This window comes from Ammodytes marinus (genome assembly GCF_949987685.1).
Source record: "Ammodytes marinus genome assembly, contig: scaffold_61, whole genome shotgun sequence".
Classification (NCBI taxonomy): domain Eukaryota; kingdom Metazoa; phylum Chordata; class Actinopteri; order Uranoscopiformes; family Ammodytidae; genus Ammodytes; species Ammodytes marinus.
In genome coordinates, this window is record NW_027648338.1 from 203,846 (window position 1) to 225,975 (window position 22,130).

General features: G+C 38.7%; 2 protein-coding genes across 2 annotated transcripts; both read right to left on the reverse strand.

The window, feature by feature from the left end:
* Positions 1–1,319: 1,319 nt before the first annotated feature.
* LOC307270689 (uncharacterized protein) lies at positions 1,320–9,686 on the reverse strand (the record flags this gene model as incomplete). The annotated part of the gene is made up of 11 exons (XM_080054574.1): positions 9,308–9,686; positions 5,090–5,154; positions 3,468–3,655; positions 3,046–3,359; positions 2,862–2,923; positions 2,624–2,775; positions 2,124–2,527; positions 1,941–2,002; positions 1,703–1,854; positions 1,592–1,602; positions 1,320–1,397 (listed from the first exon to the last, which is right to left on the reverse strand). The coding sequence occupies exons 1-11, from the start codon at positions 9,434–9,436 to the stop codon at positions 1,320–1,322; spliced, it is 1,617 nt and encodes a 538-aa protein (XP_079910700.1). The 5' UTR covers positions 9,437–9,686.
* Positions 9,687–21,055: 11,369 nt separating this feature from the next.
* Positions 21,056–22,008, reverse strand: LOC307270692 (uncharacterized protein). Its single transcript, XM_080054578.1, has 3 exons — positions 21,901–22,008; positions 21,239–21,804; positions 21,056–21,117 (listed from the first exon to the last, which is right to left on the reverse strand). The coding sequence occupies exons 1-2, from the start codon at positions 21,907–21,909 to the stop codon at positions 21,352–21,354; spliced, it is 462 nt and encodes a 153-aa protein (XP_079910704.1). The 5' UTR covers positions 21,910–22,008; the 3' UTR covers positions 21,056–21,117; positions 21,239–21,351.
* Positions 22,009–22,130: the final 122 nt, after the last annotated feature.

Consider the following 22,130-nt stretch of genomic DNA (forward strand, 5'->3'; position numbering starts at 1 on the left):
TCACCATTGTGAAAACTTTTTAAGTAACCCTGACAGGGAAATGAAATTCCATTGATTAACCTACATGATGCAGCAATATGACACTGGTGTTTGTTTCTCTTACTCTGCACTTGTGACTCATAAAACCAGTAGACCAAGGTATGCCAGTGTTGTGACAAAAATACCCACCATTTATTTGTAATGCTTGAGTCTTTTGTTATTCAGTGTAATGATAGTGACGAGAATGATAGGTGTAGGCACACCTTTAGACTTGCTGCCAACACAAACATTCCTCAGTACTTGATCGTGACTCTGCATCCTTTTGTCGTACATACTGCGCTGGTTTCTTTTTATGGCTTTAATTTGTGCTTTTCCAACGTCACTACCTTTTTTAAGGGTTAGATCCACACATTGCATCAGGTTGAAAGTGTTCGGCTGGAGCTGTTGACAATATGACATCACAATTCCGAATAGTTCACTAGCAGTGGTCCAACGTTTCCAAAGATACCAAATATGAGCCAGGGGAGGGCAAATATTTTTTCAAGAAAACAGAGGTAGTGGCTCAGAAGCCGGCGCATGACATATGTCACAACCAAACGTTATGCGATTGGTTGGCAGATCCAGAGTGGCACCTTCTGTACAAATTAAATGAAGTACGATGGTCTCGTAGGACCAGGCTAAAAAAACATCACAAAAGTCTTCAAAGTGTTTTTTATTGTGGTCATAGTAAAGTTTCACACATAAATTATACAAACCACAACATTTTAACATTAGTAAAACTCTTTATATTGTTTCAGGGATGTGCAGCCACTTTGAGCTGCATTTGTTAAGTATAGCGAATGGGTCACTCACTAGAAATAAAGATTGACAAGGTGAACTGGGGCACAAAGAAGTTTGGCTTTTATTGCTCATGTTACAAAATAATTGTCCTCTTGGTTGGAACTTCCTCCATAGCATTGGTTTATTTGTGGCCCAACTTACTCAATTACATCTTACTGAATTATCCTTATAAACGAGTATTACGATCAGAACACAGCATTTATCAGTGCAGTGTAAAAAGTATTTAAAGGCTCTTGATCCTATATACAATATACTGTTCTGCTGTATGTCTGTTACGTCGTAATGCTATGCTATGTCATCAAATTAAACTTAAACATCACTTTGAAAATATATTTTGAGTTTAATTAAAACAACTGCATTTTGATAGATATTTGCTGATACAAAAAAAGACTTAACAATAAATTATTGGTAATTAAGCGCTCAGCCAAGTAATATGCTGTTGTACAGTGTGATTATATTGTTTGGCTTAATATTACACTTAAGATTAAATGGACAAGGTGCTAAAAGTAGGCTGTGTCATTCTGTCTGCCCAGGATACTGCACTTCCCGCACAGTAACATGTTCAGTTCACCAGATGTCTTAATGTGTCAAAACAGTGCAAGGTTGAGTTTGATAAATAGTTCCTCTCAAGCTGTTCAACATAAGAGAAAATCATTAAGCCTGCATTTAGGATTGATAGTAGTTCAAAGCCAAATCAGCACAGCTGGTTTGATAGCAACCATGATAACAGTCCAAGGCAGGATGCGGTAACAAGACTGATCTTGTGGCTTACCCCACTTGAAGCTGTAAAAGAGGAAAAAGGAAACAAAACTTTAGTTTAACAAAAAGCTACTTTGTGCTGCAACAATTGAAATATTTGATTAAGTATATGGTTGATGCTTACTTTCACCATTGATGAGTATGGAGCTGCCTTCAATGTCAAAGCCGGTGACGTTTGAAGATGCAATGATCAAAACATTTGCAATCTGAGTTCCAGAAGGAATTGTTGTAGTTGTATCAAATACAGCGTTTGCATCTGTGATAATTGATCCATTTCTGCAGAAGGAGAAACAAAAAGATTTAAAGTATCAGATTTAGCCCAATTATCTCAAATTGTGACACGATAAGTCTTGAAATATTACCTGAATCGCACCACTCTAAAGGACCTAAATGAAGGGAATTCTCTACGGAAGAAAGTTCCAAGCTGCAAAAACATAAAGCATGTGTTATTTTACCATAGAAATTTTTGTGTGGGCGCTTGGAAACTCGAAAAAAATAAACAAAGTAGGTTTACCAGCAGATTTTCTTCTAAGGGTTAGACTCACCTGTGTTTCTATCATTGAAGCTCGATTTCTAAAAGCTGTTGATGATGGATTCAGCAAGTCAGATGTAAATGTGGCTTGAACAGATCTGAAGGACACCCCTTGTGTTATGGTTGCTACAGCTGTTGTGGGGGAAGCAGTTGTTGTAGTGGGGGCAGCAGTTGTTGTAGTTGGAGCTGCAGTAGTTGTTGTTGGGGCTGCCGTTGTTGTTGGGGAAGCAGTGGTTGTAGTTGGAGCTGCAGTAGTTGTAGTTGGAGCTGCTGTTGTTGTAGTTGGTGCAATAGTTGTTGTAGTTGGAGCTGCTGTTGTTGTTGTGGGGGCGCCAGTTGTTGTAGTTGGAGCTGCGGTTGTTGTTGTCGTCGGGGCTGCAGTTGTTGTTGTGGGGGTGGCAGCTGTTGTAGTTGGAGCTGGAAACAAAAAGGAAACAAAACTTTAGTTTAACAAAAAGCTACTTTGTGCTTTAACAATTGAAATATTTGATTAAGTATATGTTTGATGCTTACGTTCACCATTGATGAGTATGGAGCTGCCTTCAATGTCAAAGCCGGTGATGTTTGAAGATGCAATGATCAAAACATTTGCAATCTGAGTTCCAGAAGGAATTGTTGTAGTTGTATCAAATTCAGCGTTCGCATCTGTGATAATTGATCCATTTCTGCAGAAGGAGAAACAAAAAGATTTAAATTATCAGATTTAGTCCAATTATCTCAAATTGTGACACGATAAGTCTTGAAATATTACCTGAATCGCACCACTCTAAAGGACCTAAATGAAGTGAATTCTGAACGGAAGAAAGTTCCAAGCTGCAAACAACATAAAGCATGTGTTATTTTACCATAGAAATCTTTGTGTAGGCGTTTGAAATCTCGAAAAAAATATACAAAGTAGGTTTACCAGCAGATTTTTTTCTAAGGGTGAGACTCACCTGTGTTTCAATCATTGTAGCTCGATTTCTAAAAGCTGTTGATGATGGATTCAGCAAGTCAGCTGTGAATGTGGCTTGAACAGATCTGAAGGACACCCTTTGTGTTATGGTTGCTACAGTTGTTGTAGTGGTAGTAATTGTTGTTGTGGGGGCTGCTGTAGTCCTTGTTGGGGCAGCAGTTGTTGTTGTGGGGGCAGCAGTTGTTGTAGTTGGGGCCAAAGTTGTTGTGGTTGGGGCCAAAGTTGTCGTTGTTGGAACAGCAGTTGATGCAGTACTTATAGGAGCGACAGTTGTACCTGGATCAGGTACTGGACCTGTTGCAAAAAAAAATTGTTAAGAAAATGTAAAAATAAACAGCATGAGAAAATGATTTTTCAAGTATTTTACAAACTAGAGTGAAACATTGTCTTGTGAATACTTACCCTCTATTTTGATTTGATTGATACCTATATCCACACTGAAGTTATTGGTAGTGTTAACAGCATCAATTAAGGTTTGAGCGACAACACTATTCATTGGGAGCTCATCAGTGGGAGTAGTATTAACAAACATAACACCCACATCTGCCTCAATCATATCATCCACTCTTTGGCGTCCACCTGGAAACCGCCTGTTCCATGAAACCACATTGGAAAAGCGTTAATGTTAAAAAGGATATTGTCGGAGTTTCACGACTGCTTGACATATGGCACAATCATCATTAAAATGTATTGATATATTTAGGGCATTTTAATCATGCATAATAAGCTTAATAAGGAAGAAAAAGTCAAACAAATGTTTTTACCTGAAACGTCTCACAAAGCACCTTTCAAACCGACTACCAAATCGTTTTCTGTATATCATATTGTACTGTAAAAGAAGAAAGACCTTCAGTAAAAATCAACAGAATAGCCGGAAATTTCCCAGAAAGTAATTTTCGGCTTATCAGATTTGTTGCTCAGCTAAAACATTCTGTCCAGTCATCATTTACCACACTGAAGCCAATTCAATATTTGTTCAGAATGAAAAACTCACCAATTCTATGATTCTTTGTGCAAGCTCTATGAATACTGCGGATTGTCGGTCATTGTGGTCATCTGTAAAGGTTTCTCGTACTACTGCTGTTACAGTATATACAGGGACTAAAATAGCAGTGGTTCTCATTGTTGGGGCTGCAGTTGTTGTATTTGGGGCTGCGGTTGTAGTTGTTGGTAAAGCGGTTGTTGTTGTGGGGGCTTCCGTTGTTGTTGTTTGGGCTTCCGTTGTTGTTGGGGCAGCAGCTGTTGTTGTTGCAGCAGTTGTTGTAGTTGGGGGTGCGGTTGTAGTTGTTGATGCAACGGTTGTTGTTGTGGAGGCAGCAGTTGTTGTTGTTGGGGCTTCAGTTGTTGTGGGAGCAGCAGTTATTGTAGTTGGGGAAGCAGTTGTCGTTGGGGCTGCGGTTGTTGTGGGTTCAGTTGTTGTTGTCCTTGTTGGGGCAGCAGTTGTTGTTGTGGGGGCAGCAGTTGTTGTAGTTGGGGCCAAAGTTGTCGTTGTTGGAACAGCAGTTGATGCAGTACTTAGAGGAGCGACAGTTGTACCTGTATCAGGTACGGGACCTGTTGTAAAAAAAATGGTTCAGAAAATATAAAAATAAACAGCATGAGAAACAGATTTTTTCAAGTATTTTACAAACTAGAGTGAAAAATTGTCTTGTGAATACTTACCTTCTATTTTGATTTGATTGATACTTATATCCACACTGAAGTTATTGGTAGTGTTAACAGCATCAATTAAAGTTTGAGCGACAACACTATTCATTGGGAGCTCATCAGTGGGAGTAGTATTAACAAACATAACACCCACATCTGCCTCAATCGTATCATCCACTCTTTGGCGTCCACGTGAAAACCGCCTGTTCCATGGAACCAAATTGGAAAAGTGTTAATGTTAAAAAGGATATTGTCGGAGTTTCACGACTGCTTGACATATGGCACAATCATCATTAAAATGTATTGATATATTTAGGGCATTTTAATCATGCATAATAAGCTTAATAAGGAAGAAAAAGTCAAACAAATGTTTTTACCTGAAACGTCTCACAAAGCACCTTTCAAACCGACTACCAAATCGTTTTCTGTATATCATATTGTACTGTAAAAGAAGAAAGACCTTCAGTAAAAATCAACAGAATAGCCGGAAATTTCACAGAAAGTAATTTTCGGCTTATCAGATTTGTTGCTCAGCTAAAACATTCTGTCCAGTCATCATTTACCACACTGAAGCCAATTCAATATTTGTTCAGAATGAAAAACTCACCAATTCTATGATTCTTTGTGCAAGCTCTATGAATACTGCGGATTGTCGGTCATTGTGGTCATCTGTAAAGGTTTCTCGTACTACTGCTGTTACAGTATATACAGGGACTAAAATAGCAGTGGTTCTCATTGTTGGGGCTGCAGTTGTTGTATTTGGGGCTGCGGTTGTAGTTGTTGGTAAAGCGGTTGTTGTTGTGGGGGCTTCCGTTGTTGTTGTTTGGGCTTCCGTTGTTGTTGGGGCAGCAGCTGTTGTTGTTGCAGCAGTTGTTGTAGTTGGGGGTGCGGTTGTAGTTGTTGATGCAACGGTTGTTGTTGTGGAGGCAGCAGTTGTTGTTGTTGGGGCTTCAGTTGTTGTGGGAGCAGCAGTTATTGTAGTTGGGGAAGCAGTTGTCGTTGGGGCTGCGGTTGTTGTGGGTTCAGTTGTTGTTGTCCTTGTTGGGGCAGCAGTTGTTGTTGTGGGGGCAGCAGTTGTTGTAGTTGGGGCCAAAGTTGTCGTTGTTGGAACAGCAGTTGATGCAGTACTTAGAGGAGCGACAGTTGTACCTGTATCAGGTACGGGACCTGTTGTAAAAAAAATGGTTCAGAAAATATAAAAATAAACAGCATGAGAAACAGATTTTTTCAAGTATTTTACAAACTAGAGTGAAAAATTGTCTTGTGAATACTTACCTTCTATTTTGATTTGATTGATACCTATATCCACACTGAAGTTATTGGTAGTGTTAACAGCATCAATTAAAGTTTGAGCGACAACACTATTCATTGGGAGCTCATCAGTGGGAGTAGTATTAACAAACATAACACCCACATCTGCCTCAATCGTATCATCCACTCTTTGGCGTCCACGTGAAAACCGCCTGTTCCATGGAACCAAATTGGAAAAGTGTTAATGTTAAAAAGGATATTGTCGGAGTTTCACGACTGCTTGACATATGGCACAATCATCATTAAAATGTATTGATATATTTAGGGCATTTTAATCATGCATAATAAGCTTAATAAGGAAGAAAAAGTCAAACAAATGTTTTTACCTGAAACGTCTCACAAAGCACCTTTCAAACCGACTACCAAATCGTTTTCTGTATATCATATTGTACTGTAAAAGAAGAAAGACCTTCAGTAAAAATCAACAGAATAGCCGGAAATTTCCCAGAAAGTAATTTTCGGCTTATCAGATTTGTTGCTCAGCTAAAACATTCTGTCCAGTCATCATTTACGACACTGAAGCCAATTCAATATTTGTTCAGAATGAAAAACTCACCAATTCTATGATTCTTTGTGCAAGCTCTATGAATACTGCGGATTGTCGGTCATTGTGGTCATCTGTAAAGGTTTCTCGTACTACTGCTGTTACAGTATATACAGGGACTAAAATAGCAGTGGTTCTCATTGTTGGGGCTGCAGTTGTTGTATTTGGGGCTGCGGTTGTAGTTGTTGGTAAAGCGGTTGTTGTTGTGGGGGCTTCCGTTGTTGTTGTTTGGGCTTCCGTTGTTGTTGGGGCAGCAGCTGTTGTTGTTGCAGCAGTTGTTGTAGTTGGGGGTGCGGTTGTAGTTGTTGATGCAACGGTTGTTGTTGTGGAGGCAGCAGTTGTTGTTGTTGGGGCTTCAGTTGTTGTGGGAGCAGCAGTTATTGTAGTTGGGGAAGCAGTTGTCGTTGGGGCTGCGGTTGTTGTGGGTTCAGTTGTTGTTGTCCTTGTTGGGGCAGCAGTTGTTGTTGTGGGGGCAGCAGTTGTTGTAGTTGGGGCCAAAGTTGTCGTTGTTGGAACAGCAGTTGATGCAGTACTTAGAGGAGCGACAGTTGTACCTGTATCAGGTACGGGACCTGTTGTAAAAAAAATGGTTCAGAAAATATAAAAATAAACAGCATGAGAAACAGATTTTTTCAAGTATTTTACAAACTAGAGTGAAAAATTGTCTTGTGAATACTTACCTTCTATTTTGATTTGATTGATACCTATATCCACACTGAAGTTATTGGTAGTGTTAACAGCATCAATTAAAGTTTGAGCGACAACACTATTCATTGGGAGCTCATCAGTGGGAGTAGTATTAACAAACATAACACCCACATCTGCCTCAATCGTATCATCCACTCTTTGGCGTCCACGTGAAAACCGCCTGTTCCATGGAACCAAATTGGAAAAGTGTTAATGTTAAAAAGGATATTGTCGGAGTTTCACGACTGCTTGACATATGGCACAATCATCATTAAAATGTATTGATATATTTAGGGCATTTTAATCATGCATAATAAGCTTAATAAGGAAGAAAAAGTCAAACAAATGTTTTTACCTGAAACGTCTCACAAAGCACCTTTCAAACCGACTACCAAATCGTTTTCTGTATATCATATTGTACTGTAAAAGAAGAAAGACCTTCAGTAAAAATCAACAGAATAGCCGGAAATTTCCCAGAAAGTAATTTTCGGCTTATCAGATTTGTTGCTCAGCTAAAACATTCTGTCCAGTCATCATTTACCACACTGAAGCCAATTCAATATTTGTTCAGAATGAAAAACTCACCAATTCTATGATTCTTTGTGCAAGCTCTATGAATACTGCGGATTGTCGGTCATTGTGGTCATCTGTAAAGGTTTCTCGTACTACTGCTGTTACAGTATATACAGGGACTAAAATAGCAGTGGTTCTCATTGTTGGGGCTGCAGTTGTTGTATTTGGGGCTGCGGTTGTAGTTGTTGGTAAAGCGGTTGTTGTTGTGGGGGCTTCCGTTGTTGTTGTTTGGGCTTCCGTTGTTGTTGGGGCAGCAATTGTTGTAATCGGGCCAGCGGTTGTTGTTGTGGGGGCAGCAGCTGTTGTTGTTGCAGCAGTTGTTGTAGTTGGGGCTGCGGTTGTAGTTGTTGATGCAACGGTTGTTGTTGTGGAGGCAGCAGTTGTTGTTGTTGGGGCTTCAGTTGTTGTGGGAGCAGCAGTTGTTGTCGTTGGGGCTGCGGTTGTTGTGGGTTCAGTTGTTGTTGTTGTTGTGGGGGCTGCAGTTGTTGTTGGAGCAGCAGTTGTTGTTGTTGTTGGGGCTGCAGTTGTTGTCGTTGGTGCAGCAGTTGTAGTTGGGACAGCGGTTGTTGTTGTTGGGCCAGCGGTTGTCGTTGGGGCAGCAGTTGCAGTAGTTGGAGCAGCGGTTGTTGTAGTAGGGGCAGCAGTTGTTGTAGTTGGTGGAGCAGTTGTCGTAGTTGGGGCCAAAGTTGTTGTAGTTGGGGCCAAAGTTGTCGTTGTTGGAACAGCAGTTGATGCAGTACTTAGAGGAGCGACAGTTGTACCTGGATCAGGGACTGGACCTGTTGTAAAAAAAAATGGTTAAGAAAATATAAAAATAAACAGCATGAGAAACAGATTTTTTCAAGTATTTTACAAACTAGAGTGAAAAATTGTCTTGTGAATACTTACCCTCTATTTTGATTTGATTGATACCTATATCCACACTGAAGTTATTGGTAGTGTTAACAGCATCAATTAAGGTTTGAGCGACAACACTATTCATTGGGAGCTCATCAGTGGGAGTAGTATTAACAAACATAACACCCACATCTGCCTCAATCGTATCATCCACTCTTTGGCGTCCACGTGAAAACCGCCTGTTCCATGGAACCAAATTGGAAAAGCGTTAATGTTAAAAAGGATATTGTCGGAGTTTCACGACTGCTTGACATATGGCACAATCATCATTAAAATATATTGATATATTTAGGGCATTTTAATCATGCATAATAAGCTTAATAAGGAAGAAAAAGTCAAACAAATGTTTTTACCTGAAACGTCTCACAAAGCACCTTTCAAACCGACTACCAAATCGTTTTCTGTATATCATATTGTACTGTAAAAGAAGAAAGACCTTCAGTAAAAATCAACAGAATAGCCGGAAATTTCCCTGAAAGTAATTTTCGGCTTATCAGATTTGTTGCTCAGCTAAAACATTCTGTCCAGTCATCATTTACGACACTGAAGCCAATTAATTATTTGTTCAGAATGAAAAACTCACCAATTCTATGATTCTTTGTGCAAGCTCTCTGTATACTAAGGATTGTGGGTCATTGTGGTCATCTGTAAAGATTTCTCGTACTACTGCTGTTACAGTATATACAGGGACTAAAATGGCAGTGGTTCTCATTGTTGGGGCTGCAGTTGTTGTATTTGGGGCTGCGGTTGTAGTTGTTGGTAAAGCGGTTGTTGTTGTGGGGGCTTCCGTTGTTGTTGTTTGGGCTTCCGTTGTTGTTGGGGCAGCAATTGTTGTAATCGGGCCAGCGGTTGTTGTTGTGGGGGCAGCAGCTGTTGTTGTTGCAGCAGTTGTTGTAGTTGGGGCTGCGGTTGTAGTTGTTGATGCAACGGTTGTTGTTGTGGAGGCAGCAGTTGTTGTTGTTGGGGCTTCAGTTGTTGTGGGAGCAGCAGTTGTTGTCGTTGGGGCTGCGGTTGTTGTGGGTTCAGTTGTTGTTGTTGTTGTTGTGGGGGCTGCAGTTGTTGTTGGAGCAGCAGTTGTTGTTGTTGTTGGGGCTGCAGTTGTTGTCGTTGGTGCAGCAGTTGTAGTTGGGACAGCGGTTGTTGTTGTTGGGCCAGCGGTTGTCGTTGGGGCAGCAGTTGTAGTAGTTGGAGCACCGGTTGTTGTAGTAGGGGCAGCAGTTGTTGTAGTTGGTGGAGCAGTTGTCGTAGTTGGGGCAGTAGTTATTGTTGTAGGGGCAGTCGTTGTCGTAGTTTGAGAAGTTGTTGTTGTAGGGGCAGCAGTTGTTGTTGTGGGGGCAGTAGTTTTTGTGATTGGGGCAGCAGTTGTTGTAGTTAGGGCTACAGTTGTTGTGAGGGCAGCGGTTGTTGTAGTTGGTGGAGCAGTTGTTGTCGGGGCAACTGTGGTTGTTGTTGGGGCAACGGTTGTTGTGGGGGCTGCAGTTGTCGTTGTTGGGGCAGCAGTTGTTGTAGTTGGTGCAGCAGTTGTGGTAGTTTGGGCTACAGTTGTTGTAGTTGGTGGAGCAGTTGTCGTAGTTGGGGCAGTAGTTGTTGTTGTAGGGGAAGCAGTTGTTGTAGTTGGGGCAGCGGTTGTTGTTGTTGGGCCAGCGGTTGTCGTTGTGGCAGCAGTTGTAGTAGTTGGAGCAGCGGTTGTTGTAGTAGGGGCAGAAGTTGTTGTAATTGGTGGAGCAGTTGTCGTAGTTGGGGCAGTAGTTATTGTTGTAGGGGCAGTCGTTGTCGTAGTTTGAGAAGTTGTTGTTGTGGGGACAGCAGTGGTTGTAGTTAGGGCTACAGTTGTTGTGAGGGCAGTGGTTGTTGTAGTTGGTCGAGCAGTTGTTGTAGGGGTAGCAGTTATTGTTGTCGGGGCAACTGTGGTTGTTGTTCGGGCAACTGTGGTTGTTGTTGGGGCTGCAGTTGTTGTCGTAGGGGCAGCAGATGTCGTTGTTGGGGCAGCAGTTGTTGTAGTTGGTGCAGCAGTTGTTGTAGTTTGGGCTGCAGTTGTTGTAGTTGGTGGAGCAGTTGTCGTAGTTGGGGCCAAAGTTGTTGTTGTAGGGGCAGCAGTTGTTGTAGTTGGGGCTGCAGTTGTTGTAGTTGGTGGAGCAGTTGTCGTAGTTGGGGCAGTATTTGTTGTTGTAGGGGCAGCAGTTGTTGTAGTTGGGGCAGTAGTTGTTGTTGTAGGGGCAGCAATTGTTGTAGTTGGGGCAGCGGTTGTTGTTGTTGGGCCAGCGGTTGTCGTTGGGGCAGCAGTTGTAGTAGTTGGAGCAGCGGTTGTTGTAGTAGGGGCAGCAGTTGTTGTAGTTGGTGGAGCAGTTGTCGTAGTTGGGGCAGTAGTTATTGTTGTAGGGGCAGTCGTTGTCGTAGTTTGAGAAGTTGTTGTTGTAGGGGCAGCAGTTGTTGTTGGGGCAGCAGTTGTTGTTGTGGGGGCAGTAGTTTTTGTAATTGGGGCAGCAGTTGTTGTAGTTAGGGCTACAGTTGTTGTGAGGGCAGCGGTTGTTGTAGTTGGTGGAGCAGTTGTTGTCGGGGCAACTGTGGTTGTTGTTGGGGCATCGGTTGTTGTAGTTAGGGCTGCGGTTGTGGTTGTTGGGTAAGCAGTTGTCGTTGTTGGTGCAGTAGTGTTTGTTGTTTGAGCAGTAGTTGTTGCAGCAGCAGCTGTTGTTGTCATATCAGGATTTGTTGTTGCCAAAGTGGTTGTAATTGCAGAAAAAATTGGTATAAGTTAAATGGGATTTTATAATGATCAATTATTCACTTCTTATGCCACGGCTCACGAAAAAAGAATGTAATACTTAAAGTGTAAACTTTTAAGTTGCTGTTCCAAAATGAAATTAAAATGTTATCCCCTTCACGTTTTCTATTATTTGGTATCAAGACATATTAAAGGTTGAGCATCACTCAGCTTACCTGTTAAAATCAGGTAAATGGATAATATCCATCTGACACTAATCCTTTCTCGTTTCTGTTCTGTAAAATCAATCAATACAGAGGATTATTGACAGAAGCAGCTTATCAAACCATTCTGCACAGCAGTTACTAGCAACTAGAATCATTATTTCTTCAAATAAAAAATATTTAGAAAAAGAACATTTGTATGCATTGTTTCATTGTTTTGATTACTTCCGTAAATGTGTACATTTAAACAGGTGATTACAAAAAGAATTAATGCTTGTGAGTACACAGTATCCAATCTCTTAATGACTGAATACATTAGGAATACTTTTCATTTGTATAAATCAATGTACACAATCTATCCAAAGGAAAACAATATGTACATTAATCTATACCTGAAGCATGGGAAACTGAGATGACTCAATATATTGTGTACCATCTGTTTTAATGTGTGTGACAGAATACAGAGATATAATTATAACATTAAATTAGATGAAAAGTTTGAAAATGTTGATTTTCTATGGATTTATGCAACATCTCTTTTAATAATAATCTCTACAACTTTTGGAAGATTATCAGCAAATCTAAAACCAAAATCATTGAGGTGAATGGCTATTACATATGGGAAAAGTCCATTTCCCCTCACAAGACCTAATTTCAGTCTCCTACAGTTGTTCCAATAAAAAGAAACAGCAAAGACTGTCAGAAGTTGTTAAAATAAGGTGCTTAAAGGTGGAGTCAGCAATTCTGGAGAATTGGCAGGGAGTGGATTGTGAATTTCACGAAAAACGTTCTCCAGAATCGCTAATAAATGTTACCTGTTTCCCACCTCACTAACAAATATCTTTGTTTCCTATATTCATCTTCCATTTTTAGTGTCTTCCTTACAATAGGTTAAAGCTGATGGAATATACATGTTCACATGCACTAAGTTAACAAAAAAGATTATTTGCTGAGGAAGGGACAGTGGACACTATATAAGGAAACTGCTCTTTAACAGCACAAGCATCAACCAGGATTAATTGCCTTTGAGCAAAGCACTGAAACTCTATTAGTGCAAGGTTGATACAAGTTAACCCTAAACTGACACTGTAATGATGTATGACAAACAGAAATCCCCAAAAGAATAAAAACTGAATCACATTCTTAGTTAAAATGTAATATTGTAGTGATTGTGTGTTTTTACCTTAAGATACAATAGGCTACACATGCCATGATAACGGAGATGGGAAGAATTAACTCACTCACAAACACACACACACACACACACACACACACACACACACACACACACACACACACACTCGTTTTTATGGCTATATGTGAGGACACTTACATACAGTCCAACATTGCCCACTGAGCATGTTGGACTGCTCCTATGTGATGTGTGTGTGCCATATTGTGTTGTGTTGAATATGTGAACTGTATGCACTGATGTTCTGCACAAATGAAGTTCCTAACAGATAAATAAAGTTAATTGAATTGATTCACTGACCCAAAGCATTCCCTTACCCCTTACGTTAACCCTTACCATAACCAGTCAAGTCAAGAACCAGTCTAAAAGTCCTCACTTTCTCCAAATGTCCTCACTCATGAGGTCTTAAACTCAAATTAGTCCAGATGTTTAAGTACACAAACACACACACACACACACACACACACACACACACACACACACACACACATACTCACCACATACACACAGTTAAATATACAAAAGTGTACATAGAGACTTCAATTTGTACTTACCCATAATGGAAGAAAATAAATCCCCTTTCTTCCTGCTTTTTTTCAAACTATTTCAGTGTTTTATACTTCAGTGCAGTTGACTTCATTGTAATCCTTCCCTCTAATGTGACAGCCTACAACCTATTATTGCCTATTTATGTGATGGAGTAATGACGTGAATCAGATGTTTTACATTTTTCAGAGATGTTGTTTGACCATAGCAAAAACCCAGGTTACTGGATACAGGTTGTCAGCTGACAATCAGTCATTTTTTTTGGCACCTTGGCACACTCCCCTTTTTTTCCTGTGAAACAAGCTGCAGGTGCATTCCACCTATGTGAATGTTGTAGGAATTTCCACCAGCGTGACACTGAATATAAAGAGGGGTTATTAATCTTATCAACTGGTAATGAACAGGAAGAAGAGCAGGAAAGAAATGTGAATCGTACATTCAAACACAAATATTTGACATGATATTTGGAGTTGCTGGTGTAAATTTGTGAATTGATGATACAAATCAGTTGAAATATCAATATGATACAGCATGAAGTCACAATATGTAATAAATGGTGATTATCTTATCTACACTGTGTGCAAAATTGTTAGGCAAATTTTATTTTTGGGGATTACTTTTATTATTGAACAACTACAGTGCTCTCAGTCAATCCAAAATGTTAAAGAACCTAAACCTGAATGTTTACGAAAGTGAGGTTTTGTCTTTCTTACGAGAATATATATATGTTTTGCTATTATTAGGCAACTATTAGGATGCAGAATTATTCTGCAACTAAATAAAAAAAAATTCCCATCTCACTTGTTTATTTTCATCTGTTAAGGGGAGAATAATAAAACGACTCAAAATAAAAATTTCCGACATGTCCAAAAAAAAATCAGTGACCAATATAGCCACCCTTCTTTTCAATAACTGTAACAAGCCTTCCATTCATGGAGTCTGTTAGTTTCTTGATCTGTTGACGATCAACTTTTTTGTGCAACAGCAACCACAGCCTCCCAGACACTGTTCCGAGAGGTGTACTGGTTTCCTTCACTGTAAATATCCCGTTTAAGCAGGGCCCACACGTTCTCAATAAAAAAGTATTTATATTTGTTTATATATATTTTATAATAAAGATACTTGCCTTTAAAGATGAGCTAGTTGGACCTTTTCGGGTTGAAGATGGCCTTAAAATCATTAATTTTTTGACATGTCGGAAATTTTTATTTGTAAATTTTGAGTTGTTTAATTATTCTCACTTTAACAGATGAAAATAAACAAGTGAGATGGGAACATTTTTGTTTTTTTATTTAGTTGCAGAATAATTCTGCATACTAATAGTTGCCTAATAATAGCAAAACATATATATATATATTCGGTAACACTTTACAATAAGGTACACAAAATTGTAGTAGCTACTACATACCTACTACATAGGGTTTTTTTTTTTGTGCTACCTATGTGTTAGGTAGCACAAAAAAAAAACCCTATGTGTTACCTACTACATAGTTTTTTTTTTTTGCGCTACCTATGTGTTAGGTAGCACAAAAAAAAAAACCCTATGTGTTAGGTAGCACATAGGGTTTTTTTTTTTTGTGCTACCTATGTGTTAGGTAGCGCAAAAAAAAAACTATGTAGTAGGTAACACATAGGGTTTTTTTTTTTTGTGCTACCTAACACATAGGTAGCACAAAAAAAAAAAACTATGTAGTAGGTAACACATAGGGTTTTTTTTTGTGCTACCTAACACATAGGTAGCGCAAAAAAAAAAAAACTATGTAGTAGGTAACACATAGGGTTTTTTTTTTGTGCTACCTAACACATAGGTAGCGCAAAAAAAAAAAACTATGTAGTAGGTAACACATAGGGTTTTTTTTTTGTGCTACCTAACACATAGGTAGCACAAAAAAAAAAAAACCCCTATGTGCTACCTAACACATAGGGTTTTTTTTTTGTGCTACCTAACACATAGGTAGCGCAAAAAAAAAAAAACTATGTAGTAGGTAACACATAGGGTTTTTTTTTTTGTGCTACCTAACACATAGGTAGCACAAAAAAAAAACCCTATGTGCTACCTACTACATAGGGGTTTTTTTTTTGTGCTACCTAACACATAGGTAGCACAAAAAAAAAACCCTATGTAGTAGGTATGTAGTAGCTACTACAATTTTGTGTACCTTATTGTAAAGTGTTACCATATATTCTCGTAAGAAAGATAAAACCTCACTTTTACTTTCGTAAACATTCAGGTTTAGGTTCTTTAACATTTTGGATTGACCGAGAGCACTGTAGTTGTATAAATAATAAAATGAATCCTCAAAAATACAACTTGCCTAAAAATTTTGCACATAGTGTAAGTATTTTGCTTCTAGCCTCAATGTCAGTGGAACATTTAGCAGTTATCAATTGCAGCTTATTGTTGTAGCAAAGAATGGTAACTGGTTTTTGCAGGGTTCACTAAATTAATTTGAGTCTTTTAAACCTTTTATATACCACACAGAATGCCATTTTATACCAGTTTGAAAATAATGCTGGTGAAAGTATGATGGAAAATCAGAAGGGACAAAAAAAGTATTTATTACAGACCAATCAGAAAGTGAAAAGACTCTAAAATGTTTAAAAGGATTCAATTATTTAGGCCTAGGGTTGCAAAATTCCAGGAATTTTCAAAGTTGGAAACTTTCCATGGGAAATAATGGGAATTTGGGGAATTAACGGGAATAAACGGGAATGTACTAAATTCAAAGCAACCCAAATGCACTAAATTCTCCTAACTATGTTATTTCAGTACTGGCAAACGTTCTAGACAGTAAAAAGCAGTTTTTTCAACTAAGTTTCATTTAATTTCAAATCAAAATTTTTTAAAGTTTATTGAGACACTAAACTCGATGTCATATATTGATTTTACTAGACCAGGTTTGCATTCCTCCATCACATAGGGGGGGCGGGGGGGGGGGCATTTTACTTTATTTATTGAATGGGTGTGGTCAGACAGATGAGCAATATTTTACTCAACATTCATCTTCTTCTTGTTCAGTGAAATTATTGATTGTTCATAAAATAATCAAAACTTAATAAAATTCTTCTTACAAATAAATCTGTTCAAACATAATGTTTTTTAATTGTATTATTTTGCATGGATGCCTGCCTATGACCAAACATAGTGTTTAAATGTTTAGATTTATGTTGGAATATCGTCATTTAGTTAATTCCTATAATTTCCAATTTTGAATATTCCCAAAATTCCCGAGCGAAAGTTTCTGTGGAAAGTTTCCGGAAATTTACCGGAAACTTTCCACCCCTTTGCAACCCTATTTAGGCCACATCAATCTACTCAATACCCTATAATGCCAAAGTGAAAACAGAGATTTAGAAATGTTTGCAAATTTATAAAAAAAAAGTAGTCCGTGTTAAGAAGTTTGTTTGTGTGCAAGCAAGATAGTGGTTTATGTGTGTAACTCAACATAATAACCTAATTACAACAGCAAAAAAAAAACAATCTAGATCAGTAAATGTACATTTGCTGATGATGCTTCAGCTGTCCAAGAGATTTCCACATTGTCTGCTGCTCTGTTTTTTTAATTTGAAAGCACCTTGAGACGTCTGCCCTGGAAAGGTGCTATACAAATAAACATACTGTTATATGATGTAATGACATAGCACATTTTATAAATTATATTGCATTGTGCACAGTGTATTTGTTGTTCTATAGCTCTTCACTGTATATCTGAGTTACTGTATGTTGTATTCTACTGTATTACACACACACACACACACACACACACACACACACACACACACAAACACACACACACACACACACAAACACACACACACACACACACACACACACACACACACACAATCACACACAGTTACTGTTAGTTTTGTATGTTTCCAGTGATGATTCCCTAGATCAAAGGCTTTAGGTGCTTTCAATGACTGGGGGTCTATTTGTTTGCAGAGATTAATTGTTGTTAATAGTGCCATGCAGAAGAAGGAAGTGTATCAGTTGACAGCTAGAGAGGTTGTTTGAACAAAGATGCAATCAAATCTTACAAAGATAAGATCTGGAGCTTTTCAAACATATCACTCTCTGCACGACCGCAGAGTTTGTTTAGCGGTTAACAGCTTAAAAGCTGAAAAAGCTGAGAAACCTGCCAAGAGTTGTGTTTCTTTTGTGATACTAATATTGAAGAATAATTTTGGGTGCTGAATTCATGATATAATAATGTCGAAAATTTCGAAACGTGCCGCGGGAAATCGTGAACGCTACTGGCTGGTTTCCAGTATCATGCGCAACAGTGGTGTAATAAACTGGAACTTCTGCAAAGGTCTGCATGCTGCTATTGACATGAAATCTGATTTTTTTAATTAGTGTTTCTGTTTATGCTTGGATTGTTCTGTAGGAATGGCTTGGTAAAGGGAAGTTTAGTAGAGGTCCCCTGCTGGATGTGTTGCCCCCGGGGCCCCGACCTTCTCTCTCTCTCTCTCTCTCTCTCTCTCTCTCTCTCTCTCTCTCTCTCTCTCTCTCTCTCTCTCACCAAACACACACATGGATAGAAAAAAGTGATGACTATAAACTATTTATTCAGTAAATAATAAAGTAATTGACAGTTATGAAAACCGCACGTAGCAGGAAGTAATTGTGTACCAGAACACGTTGAGTCTTGTTTTGTTGAGGTATCAGTGACTCTGCACATACAGTATAATCTCAGAGGTGACACCTGTGGTTTTACACACTAAAACCTACAAAATACTGTATTTGTAGCTAAGCAGCAATAATCACCTACTGATTAGCTGTCATGTGTTTATCAACTGTAGATTAAGGTAATTATCACCAGTGCTTACTCACCAAGTGATACAATCACAATATATTGTAGGTTCGATACAATCAGGGAAGATTCTCACCTCAAAGTCATTGTTGGTTTTGGTTTTGACTCAAAGAATGAACTTTGACTGTCAAGATTTCGCCAAATTTAGTTGAGAATTGCTGGGAAAAATTGGGTTTTTACAGCTGAGGAAGGCCAAATTTTGAGTCGAAAAGTGTTTTTCTGAGCATATAGCTCTTGTGAGGACTTAATTTACTTTCTGCAATAAGAAAAACAACATTAGAACATCTACACTACATTGACCAATTTGACAAATAAAGGATCTCGGACATTTCTTTCCTCCAGGCAGATTTAAAATAATAATTGGTATAAGTACTATTTTAAATATTTGAAGGTCCATAAACTGTTTGCATACATAATCTCCCAATTGCAAGTGAGCTGGACTAATGACACAAAATGTAGCTACTGAAGTGCGCCCTTCATTCACCATTAAGAAAGGAAACGATGCTGATGTTTTATTGTAATTGACTTCTGTAAATCATAATTATGAGTCAGTATCATAATGACATGAAAAGCTCTCCTAACTACAAAACACCCATTATTACAAGATGATGACAATTTATTTTCTTTGTTAAAAATGCAGTTCACGCCCATGAGTAATAACTGACGTGTAAACTTGTGTGTAATATTGCAAACAGTATGCTTGGATTAGATTATCAAGTTTTCTGTACTCGGGCTGCACGGTCATTACAGTATTATCTACTTTCAGTGGAATTATATTTTAATCTTATCATTCTGCAAAAAAGAAATACACTTTTGAGTAATACTCAGAGTAAACTTTATACACATAATTGACACAAAATAAGACCTTTTGGGTAATATTTGGATTCATTCAGAATCATTTGTAGGTTCACCATTGTGAAAACTTTTTAAGTAACCCTGACAGGGAAATGAAATTCCATTAATTAACCTACATGATGCAGCAATATGACACTGGTGTTTGTTTCTCTTACTCTGCACTTGTGACTCATAAAACCAGTAGACCAAGGTATGCCAGTGTTGTGACAAAAATACCCACCATTTATTTGTAATGCTTGAGTCTTTTGTTGTTCAGTGTAATGATAGTGACGAGAATGATAGGTGTAGGCACACCTTTAGACTTGCTGCCAACACAAACATTCCTCAGTACTTGATCGTGACTCTGCATCCTTTTGTCGTACATACTGCGCTGGTTTCTTTTTATGGCTTTAATTTGTGCTTTTCCAACGTCACTACCTTTTTTAAGGGTTAGATCCACACATTGCATCAGGTTGAAAGTGTTCGGCTGGAGCTGTTGACATATGTACATAAAATATGACATCACAATTCCAAATAGTTCACTAGCAGTGGTCCAACGTTTCCAAAGATACCAAATATGAGCCAGGGGAGGGCAAATATTTTTTCAAGAAAACAGAGGTAGTGGCTCAGAAGCCGGCGCATGACATACGTCACAACCAAACGTTATTGGCAGGTCCAGAGTGGCACCTTCTGTACAAATTAAATGAAGTACGATGGTCTCGTAGGACCAGGCTAGAAAAACATCACAAAAGTCTTCAAAGTTTTTTTTATTGTGTTCATAGTAAAGTTTCACACATAAATTATACAAACCACAAAATTTTAACATTAGTAAAAACTCTTTATATTGTTTCAGGGATGTGCAGCCACTTTGAGCTGCATTTGTTAAGTATAGCGAATGGGTCACTCACTAGAAATAAAGATTGACAAGGTGAACTGGGGCACAAAGAAGTTTGGCTTTTATTGCTCATGTTACAAAATAATTGTCCTCTTGGTTGGAACTTCCTCCATAGCATTGGTTTATTTGTGGCCCAACTTACTCAATTACATCTTACTGAATTATCCTTATAAAAGAGTATTACGATCAGAACACAGCATTTATCAGTGCAGTGTAAAAAGTATTTAAAGGCTCTTGATCCTATATACAATATACTGTTCTGCTGTATGTCTGTTACGTCGTAATGCTATGCTATGTCATCAAATTAAACTTAAACATCACTTTGAAAATATATTTTGAGTTTAATTAAAACAACTGCATTTTGATAGATATTTGCTGATACAAAAAAAGACTTAACAATAAATTATTGGTAATTAAGCGCTCAGCCAAGTAATATGCATTTGTACAGTGTGATTATATTGTTTGGCTTAATATTACACTTAAGATTAAATGGACAAGGTGCTAAAAGTAGGCTGTGTCATTCTGTCTGCCCAGGATACTGCACTTCCCACACAGTAACATGTTCAGTTCACCAGATGTCTTAATGTGTCAAAACAGTGCAAGGTTGAGTTTGATAAATAGTTCCTCTCAAGCTGTTCAACATAAGAGAAAATCATTAAGCCTGCATTTAGGATTGATGGTAGTTCAAAGCCAAATCAGCACAGCTGGTTTGATAGCAACCATGACAACAGTCCAAGGCAGGATGCGGTAACAAGACTGATCTTGTGGCTTACCCCACTTGAAGCTGTAAAAGAGGAAAAAGGAAACAAAACTTTAGTTTAACAAAAAGCTACTTTGTGCTGCAACAATTGAAATATTTGATTAAGTATATGTTTGATGCTTACTTTCACCATTGATGAGTATGGAGCTGCCTTCAATGTCAAAGCCGGTGACGTTTGAAGATGCAATGATCAAAACATTTGCAATCTGAGTTCCAGAAGGAATTGTTGTAGTTGTATCAAATACAGCGTTTGCATCTGTGATAATTGATCCATTTCTGCAGAAGGAGAAACAAAAAGATTTAAATTGTCAGATTTAGCCCAATTATCTCAAATTGTGACACGATAAGTCTTGAAATATTACCTGAATCGCACCACTCTAAAGGACCTAAATGAAGGGAATTCTCTACGGAAGAAAGTTCCAAGCTGCAAAAACATAAAGCATGTGTTATTTTACCATAGAAATTTTTGTGTGGGCGCTTGGAAACTCAAAAAAAATAAACAAAGTAGGTTTACCAGCAGATTTTCTTCTAAGGGTTAGACTCACCTGTGTTTCTATCATTGAAGCTCGATTTCTAAAAGCTGTTGATGATGGATTCAGCAGGTCAGATGTAAATGTGGCTTGAACAGATCTGAAGGACACCCTTTGTGTTATGGTTGCTACAGTTGTTGTGGGGGAAGCAGTTGTTGTAGTGGGGGCAGCAGTTGTTGTAGTTGGAGCTGCAGTAGTTGTTGTTGGGGCTGCCGTTGTTGTTGGGGAAGCAGTGGTTGTAGTTGGAGCTGCAGTAGTTGTAGTTGGAGCTGGTGTTGTTGTAGTTGGTGCAACAGTTGTTGTAGTTGGAGCTGCTGTTGTTGTGGGGACAGCAGTTGTTGTAGTTGGAGCTGCAGTAGTTGTTGTTGGGGCTGCCGTTGTTGTTGGGGAAGCAGTGGTTGTAGTTGGAGCTGCAGTAGTTGTAGTTGGAGCTGCTGTTGTTGTAGTTGGTGCAATAGTTGTTGTAGTTGGAGCTGCTGTTGTTGTTGTGGGGGCGCCAGTTGTTGTAGTTGGAGCTGCGGTTGTTGTTGTCGTCGGGGCTGCAGTTGTTGTTGTGGGGGTGGCAGCTGTTGTAGTTGGAGCTGGAAACAAAAAGGAAACAAAACTTTAGTTTAACGAAAAGCTACTTTGTGCTGCAACAATTGAAATATTTGATTAAGTATATGTTTGATGCTTACTTTCACCATTGATGAGTATGGAGCTGCCTTCAATGTCAAAGCCGGTGACGTTTGAAGATGCAATGATCAAAACATTTGCAATCTGAGTTCCAGAAGGAATTGTTGTAGTTGTATCAAATTCAGCGTTTGCATCTGTGATAATTGATCCATTTCTGCAGAAGGAGAAACAAAAAGATTTAAAGTATCAGATTTAGCCCAATTATCTCAAATTGTGACACGATAAGTCTTGA